At 35.5% G+C, this 8,645-nt stretch overlaps 1 protein-coding gene across 2 annotated transcripts; it reads right to left on the bottom strand.

Annotated features, from left to right (window-relative positions):
* Positions 1-916: 916 nt before the first annotated feature.
* On the bottom strand, positions 917-8,521 carry LOC114390363 (protein REVEILLE 5-like). Of its 2 annotated transcripts, none has more exons than XM_028351081.1 (8): positions 8,128-8,521; positions 6,913-6,970; positions 6,529-6,649; positions 6,252-6,431; positions 5,986-6,120; positions 1,920-2,029; positions 1,713-1,772; positions 917-1,514 (listed from the first exon to the last, which is right to left on the bottom strand). In XM_028351081.1, the coding sequence occupies exons 1-8, from the start codon at positions 8,352-8,354 to the stop codon at positions 1,407-1,409; spliced, it is 999 nt and encodes a 332-aa protein (XP_028206882.1). In that variant the 5' UTR covers positions 8,355-8,521; the 3' UTR covers positions 917-1,406. The 2 variants fall into 2 exon arrangements, with proteins under 2 accessions (XP_028206882.1, XP_028206884.1); XM_028351083.1 differs by having other exon boundaries at positions 917-1,452.
* Positions 8,522-8,645: the final 124 nt, after the last annotated feature.

Below are 8,645 nucleotides of genomic sequence, written 5' to 3'. Positions count from 1 at the left end.
TGTAAGGCCAAGACACCATGCCAGTAGTTTCTTTTGATCTTCTCCTCCGGATCTCCATGCCCTTGTTGCTTTTATCCAAATATAATATCCGGAAAATGCCACCCCATTTCAACTTCATCCAAAGACCACCATATATAGTCTCCATTGCTAGCTAGCTTTCTTGTTTATTGCTTGGCTAGACTGCTCAAGTTAACTTTGCTACTACTATAAGCCTAAGGCTTCATCACTTTGACACCCTCATGCACCTGTTTGGCTCCTTGTTCTTCATCTTACTACCCAACACTTGGGAATCTTTCAGTTTCATTGTGTACGCGAATGGCTCAACGCAATACATACATCAAATCTATCACCAACCAAACAAAAGGCTTTAGAGGGTAAATCCCTCATTCATGGAATCATTTGTGAGCAAAACAAGGAATTAAATACCTCCTCCCCCTTACTTGATTGATTTGGCCAAATGAGAAGAAAAGGAGAAAAATTGCTTGCTTCCTTTGAACAAGGCCAAGATGAAGAGGAAGTGATGAATGCTTGAATTCGTAAAGCCAATTTGAAAATTTGAAGGATTTAAAGAAAAGGCTTAATTTTATTTTATGCCTCCAAAGTTTCATAATATCACAAATTTTACTCTTCAATTTTTTTTCCATGAACTTTATTCTTCAATTTATTAAACATTACAAAGTTTGCCTTCACATAGAAAAAACGCCACAATTAAGACCTTTTTGTGACGGTTTTTCCTTTAAATAACCACAATTAAGACAATTTTTCATTAATTGTGACGCTTTTGCTAAATTCATGTTGAACTGAAAGCGAAATCAATTTTGATGTTGTCCAACGCACACACCTGTGACCAAAATCGATTCAAATTTCCGGTTGATTCTTTCATCTTTTTGCTAATGATTACAGAGGATTATATATATAGTTGAGACCAGGTAGCAAGTATTATTAATATAATATACACGCATGAAAAGAAGAAACTTTATCTACACTGTTTTATTGCTTTATATACAAGGCAGACGGCACCCCCTAAGTCCTAACACCGCTCTTTTATACTAATTCTAAGCTTCACAGCATAACACACAAAAGCACTCAATAGACTGTACAGAGTATAGCCTCCAAAAGTGACCTAACAGGACTCTCATTGTCCTGCATGCCAAGGACAATCATCTTCAAAAGATATACACAACACAGCAGCATAACTACGATCTAACAGTGCCTACAACAAATAAAAACTCAATCCAAAAGGTATACATATACTTATATATACGAGTTATATACACATGCAAGCATCTAGATACTACACTTCCTTTCAGCAAAACCTTTGTCTTTTCCCTTTCTTGCTCCACCACTTTATGTGCATTCAGAAAATATATTGAAAACACTCTTCAGGGCAAACCACTGGCTACATCCTAAGCAGACAAAACAGCACTCTCGGATTTATTGGTGAAGGATTTGCTGCAAATATTAACAAACTTCGACTTGTCAGAGTCGGTATCATATGATGAAAGCAGCCTCTTCTGCATTAAAGGTTTGGCAAGAAAAGAATCAGCCAATAGACTATGATGAAGTACATGTTATGAAAAGTAAAACAAAATAAACGATGCTAGGATTTTGCCAAGCAGAATAATAAGACAACACTTGCAGTGACAGCATGGAACATACAGTACACTAAAATTAGGAACATACAGAATAATAACTATTGGAAACAAACTTACATGATCCTCAAATTCAGGACTCATTAAATTGACGGAGAGATTTGTCATCAACAACAATACCTGCAAAACAGCACAATACAAATTAGGCAGACAAGCTAAGAACTTAAACCCCAAAAATTAGACTCCTTTTTCAAACCTGGGAACTCTGCATTCCAAAAAGAAAAGAATGATAGAGGCAAAAAAAATTATGTACTTGGCATTACATACCGTTTCCACATTTATTGGGTCCATCTGTTGTAGTTTCTGTAGGTGATTAGTTGAATTTGGATCGAATACACTGCCAATGAAGCTGTAGACTTGTGCAAAATCTGGCATTACTGCATGGACAAGTCAAACTTATCAACAAGAGCATGGCAAGAATCATGAACATAGGAGTGAAACATGCACAACAATTGCAATGTCAGACATATAGCATACCACAACATAACAAACTTAGCAACATTAATACTATTCATATACATTTCTATTTATACACAAATAAGACAACGCAAGAGTTAAATAATGATGTAAATGAATTAAAAAAACCACTCAGGGAAATTGGCAAAACTTATAGTTATTTATATGCACTACTCACTTCAGAAAGTAAATTCAGAGAAGAGAAAAAGGAAGTGTATTATTCATTTTATAAGGTCCAGATGAGTTGAATTAAATATACCTAGCCCAGCCCTACTTGTTTCTTGAAGTCCCAACAACACATGAAAATGCATATGTTGAATTAAGGGCCCACTCCCAACTCCTGGCCAGCCAACCCTAAGCCAACTCTAAAGTATATTATCATTTTATGACACCAGATCACAAAAAATATAACTTTACTATTACTCCTGTTGTCTCAAAATAGCAGCTCTAGAATTCTATAAATAGTCTAGTTTCTTTCATTCTTTTTGAACTGTCCTCTATATATAGCAGCTCTAGCTCTGCTTCTTGTGTTGAAAATGATTATATATAAACAAATGGAAACTTAAGTGTTATTTTAGCATATTTTTACTTCCTTGAGGCTTGAACTGAAAGCTTCAAGGAACATCATGAAATTCCTTATGCACACTTCCTATGAACTTTTACAAAACCGATCAAAACTTGTTGTTCAACATTAAATTTTCTTGATCTTGGATACATTTAAATGAACTCTTTAATATCTTTGGTTTATATTTTACTATTTTAGGCCATTCAGATTTCATTCTCAGGTTCAGTCCAATGCGATTAATCACTATACTTTTATAGCACCAAGTCCAGCCTACAATGTAGAGTTTCACAATAATGTAAAAATTACAACTTCAACCTCTCCCTCTTCTCCCCTACTAGTCCTGCACTCCTTCTTGTAGTTATACTGATATAACGACAATTGATAAAAGTGATCAAATATAATATTGAACACTGAAATCACACACATTACAGCAATACACTAGCTGTCCCAGAGACATCCTACAGAGAGTATTCTCTGACCACAAATAACAAATAACTTCACACTGCCTACTTACACAACCTACCTACAATCAGATATATACTCCTAAATCTACATAACTACCAGCAGTTTTTTTTTTTTTTTTATACAAGACCGGGCAGAATCAAACCAGCATCCCTCAAGGCACTACCAGCAGTTATTTTCTACACATAATTGTCATCCTACAGTTTATAATGCATAGCTAACTGCCAGTATTTATTTTCTACACAGAACTGTCACCCTGGAGTTTTTAATACAGAACTGATTTCTAAAACAGTTATTTTCTACACAACTATTAAGCGTTTAGAGACAGGTCGCACCAACACCTATTATTTCGAACACATAACTGTCATAGTGATAACTGCGAAATATAAGCTAATTTGATAGTCAATTTGGATTAATAAGTGGGTATAATTTCTTTACTTTATTATTGTTTTTAATGAAATAATGAAGAAACTAATATCTTTTCTATTTTGATTAGCAAAATTCAAAAGAAGAGGATTTTAAGTGCTTTAGAGGAAAAATTGATACAAAAACTGAAAAAAAAGGCCTTGAAGAAAAACTGAAGAAGTTGACAGCTCGCTTAGCGCACCACCCAGGCTTAGTGTGCGTCCGCGCTTAGCACGCAACACACGCTTAGCGCGAAAAGCCCGCACTAAGCACGAGGTCAGCATGAAAAGTAAACTACCTTAGGCCTATAAAAGGAGTAGGAAGTTGAAGGAAAACACACACAGAGTCTCAGAGCTATCCAAAGCCTGGATCTATCCCTTAGGGGAAACCCCTTTGCTTGTTACTGGTCATCTATCATCTTCTTCTATCACCCTTTTTCTTTTGTAAAGCCTCTCATGACTATGAGAGGCTAAACCCCCTCAATTGGGGCCTAGCAGTCAAAAAGCCTTTGTAATGTAACTGTTCTTCTTATCTATTAATGCAATCTCAATTTCTATTGTTTTGTCCTGCTTTTCATTATTATTGTGTGATTTGGCCATCCATGCATCTGTTTTAGGGATTTTAGGGATTATTTATTGGGAAGTGGTAATATCTAAAAAAATTGAGAAAAACATCTCAATAATGCATTGCTAAGGATAGCGTGACTTTGTTGTGCCTCTGAATAACATTTTTTTACTTAACGTTGTTTATTATTCTATCTTTGCAAAGGGATTTGGGAGAGAGAATACATAAATTAGGTTCTTCAGCATGAGGGATCCGGGTTGAGCATATTAGTATAGATGTGGGTGAAAATTGGAAAAATATTCAATAAAAAAATCATTAATATTGCATCAAGGGTAGTTAGACATGCTAGGACCCAACATTATCTTATTCTGAATTCATCTTTGACATTAAAGCTATTATTTAATTTTCTAATTGTCTTTTTCTTCACCCTTTTTATCCGCAACTTTCACATTTACAATTTATTGTCTTTGTCTTCTTCTCTTTCTTTCTATTGCTTACAATTTGGGTATTTACCAACGCAAGTACAAACAAAGTCTCTATAGACTCGACACTCGGACTTCTGTTTTAATCTTTACTACTTGTGATAAAATTGGTACACTTGTCAATCTGTTAACACACAGCTTGCCCCTAACTCTCAGTTCCTATTGTATACAATACCTACAAAAATATTAAATGTTAAGATTGGAACTTCAAAATAAGGGAAACTTCTTTGTGAAGTGTAGCATAGCTGGGGTTCAGCAATGTTATTCTAGATTTTGGAGAAATAAGTCTAGTTTGATGGATAAAAGAATTCCTTATATATATATATATATATATATATATATATATATATATATATATATTATTTAGTATTTCTTATATTAGGCATGGCAATGCGCCCTGAATCCACAGGGTCTGCCCAAGGCCCGCCCCAATTTTGAGGGAAAAATCCGAGTTGACCAGGGTTGGGATCAGGTTCAGGTTTTCCCCGACAGCCAAAGTCAGGTTCGAGGTTAGGGATGAGATTATTAATACCCGCCGCGAACCCGCCTTTGAACATGTCCCACTAATAATTAATTTACAAAAATATCCCTACATATATATATATATATATAACACTAAAACCTGAAACTATTGGATTGAATTTTATGTTGTCATGTACAATCTAAAAATATGTTGTGATTGCTATTCAAAATTGTGTTTTTCATTCTATGAAAAATTGTATTTTTTATAGGATTTTATAAGCATGTCAGGAACGGGACGAGGCAGGAAAAATCGACCTTGTTGGGGGTGGGGATGGGGTAAATCTACAACCTCGTTGGGTTTTAGGGGCGGGGGTGGGGGCGGGACGAGGTAAGCAAAACCCGACCCCGACCCTCCCCGTTACCATGCCTACCTTATATATGTATATATATTATTTACTATTCCTATTTCTTCTATTAATTAAAGAAATAATTTGAAAATAAAACAGCAAGTACAAAAATGAGTAATACCCCTAGTAGAGACTGGTACGACTCAATTCAACATTGTATTCATTTGGGCTGGTTCACAAATTCTTGTTTCAGTTATTTCCTTAATATCCTAATGGATGAAAAGCTTTATCTTTTAGTAGTTGATTCCTACATAGCATTCTACAACTACACAAATAACTGCATAAGACATAGGGAATGGGGACAATTGGGCAATTCCTAAACCAAAATCCTCAGAAAGATGGCCTTCAACAGAATTACGAGTTTCAGGATTTCTTTTCCCATTTTAATTGAACCAAAACTCAAGAAGTGCCCCCACAATCACAAATTACTTTCTCTAAGTTTTATCATAAGATCTACTAAAAAATTTTATGATTCTTCCATTATTCAAGCAGAATCAAGTGCAAATTAAGAGATAAAAAAGCATTCCAACCTTTAATTGGCTTGTCCTGGTCACCTTGATTAATCCTTTTGCTACGAGGCCAAGTCGGAGGGGTGCTCTCATTACTACTGCTGTAGCAACAATTAAGAGGAGCAGCTTGTCCAGCTCCAGTCAATCCCATGTCATCTAACAAGCAAACCAAAAAACTTTCCAACTTAGCTGAGCCTTCCTTAACTTTGAATTCATCACAGAATAATTACATATTTGAATAATAAAAAATGTAAAAAAAAAAATTATGAGTTCAGGACAAACAATACCTCTGGTCACTTGTGGCACATTGCCTGGTTGTGGTGTAGTATTATAATTCCAAGATGATAAAGGCATGTTAGTAACTGGAGTTCCAAGCACAGATGAAGAATCTGGGCTATAAATGTATGCAGGTTCAATGAAAGCAGATGAAGATTGCAATGGGCCCATAACTTGGGATACAGTAGGAGCTGATAAAATGCAAAAATAAAAACCATGTTATTCAAAATTAGATACAATAGACAAAACCACTGAACATTAAAAGTGGTTGGCATTGACTATACTAACTTTTAGGAGCTTTTTGAGGGTATGGGCGAGCAGCTTTTCTCTTTGGCCGAGGAGGAGGTACATGTTCACTTGTTCCATTCTTCTGAACTTTAAGAAAATACTTTTGTGCATGACTTCGTATCTGCCAAATAGAATTTTACATAGAACAGTGAAGAATGCATAGTTAGAAGAACATGTAAGTGTAAGAAATTTACCACAAGAAAATTGGTGAAATAAACACTATACACATTATATAACCCAAGATGGAATTCAAAATCCAAGGATAATGTGAAATCAAGAACAAATTTATTATTGTGATTTTTCACTGTTTTCAAAAGAAACCAAAATCATCTAACATCCGCTAGTAACTTGTTCTTTGTTTCCTTTTACTTATATTATAAATACCTGGATAACTGTTTTTGAACCAACAAATGCTTCAATCTTTTTCCAGTCCCGATCAAATCTGGAATTAGTCAAGCAAAAGTGAGAAACACAGAAAAAAAAAAAGTAAAAATATACAAATAAATCATAAATTAATCATTATTGTTACATATACTGGTTTTGGCATGAAATCAACAGAAGGAAAAAAAAAACTTTGGTTTTGGGTGCATAGGTGATGTTATCCAGAGAGCATGGAATTGCATTTTTTGGTGAACACAATGCACACTGGCAAAATAGCAACCAATATGGCTTAATGATCTTTTCTTATGCTTCTCTCTAGATGAACTATGGACTTGTAAAATTCTAATTCTTTAACAATCTATCTGCTTCCCTCTAGAAAGCATTCCATTACAGAATCTGCATTCTGTGACTTGTTCCTTAATTGGAAGGGTGTCGACAACCAAAGATTGGAAAGTCTAAACACTACAGAATATGTTGTAAATAAACCATAAACCCTTGAAATAATAAAAGCAATAGCTTAAAACAGACCAGGTTGTTCTCTGATAAGTACAGATGCTGCTCTTTCAGAGTTTCAGGTAAAATTGCTTGCAACATGACTAAATACAAAATGTCAAAAACTAGTTAGAACTAAATTACTTTTCACTGTGATACTTATAACCCCACCACCCTACATTCCAATCATTAACTTGTTCACACCCTACCAGACTTGAAGTTATTAAGGACCAAACGCTTAAGTAAATTTAATTTTCCCATCCTAAAAAAGTTACTTTTGCTAACCCTCCCCATCTTACTCAAAACTAAAAACCCAAATAAAACAACAGCAACCAAACCAAAGTAACCATATCAAAATTATAAAGAAAAAGTAAATAATTTTAAAAAAATCCCAATTAAAACACAACCCTGCACAATTCACACTCCAGCCACCTATTCCTTACTACTTGTCTGATTAAATAAGAAACGTAACTCACGATTAACCAATCAACTTTAATTATCTAGAATCCTCAAGAACTGGCAAATTCCCAAAATAAAATAAAATGAAAACTAAAACAGTCACCAATCCTCCAATCCCTTTAATTATCTAGAATCCTCAAGAACGGGCAAATGCCCCAAAGTTACAAAAAATTAAAACAGCCGGAGCCTAATTCACACCACATGAATTTCAATTCCATGAAAAACAAAGCATAATATAAAAATGAATTAAGAAAAAAAGGGACTCACAATTGGAGAGCTTCTAGAAACTTGTCGTGCTCCTGCTCGGTCCAGCTCTCCCTGGACTTGGTAATCGTGTAGGGTTTCCGGATCTTCTTATTCGGATCCTCGACGGCGGAGGGAGCAGCCGGAGCCGGCGGCGGCGGCGGTGGAAGATTGTTGACGCCGGGAAGGGTCATGTTGGAGGGATCGAAGAAGTAGAAGCCTTGAGCGGGGTTTGGGTTCACCGACACCATCAAGACACCCAAACAGCAATCCTCAATCGAATCGAATTCGAATCAATTAGTGTTTCGTGTTTCCCAATAACTCTGTTTCTGTTTGTGTTTCGTTTTTTTATGTATGTGTCACTGTGCGCTGTGATTCTTGTCTTGGGTTTCGCTCGTCCTCTCGCGATCTTAAACCGCATCAACTAACCTCCTTTATATAGACCGTCGAGGATGAAATGACGTTTTTGTCCTTGGACCTATATAGTGACAAGTGAGTCACCCTATGGCGGTTATTATCTGGTTTATAGTGAATATACTATA

This window comes from Glycine soja, chromosome 16 (assembly GCF_004193775.1).
Source record: "Glycine soja cultivar W05 chromosome 16, ASM419377v2, whole genome shotgun sequence".
Classification (NCBI taxonomy): domain Eukaryota; kingdom Viridiplantae; phylum Streptophyta; class Magnoliopsida; order Fabales; family Fabaceae; genus Glycine; species Glycine soja.
The sequence above is the reverse complement of the archived record's forward strand: the minus strand, read 5'-3'. Positions and strand labels throughout refer to the sequence as shown.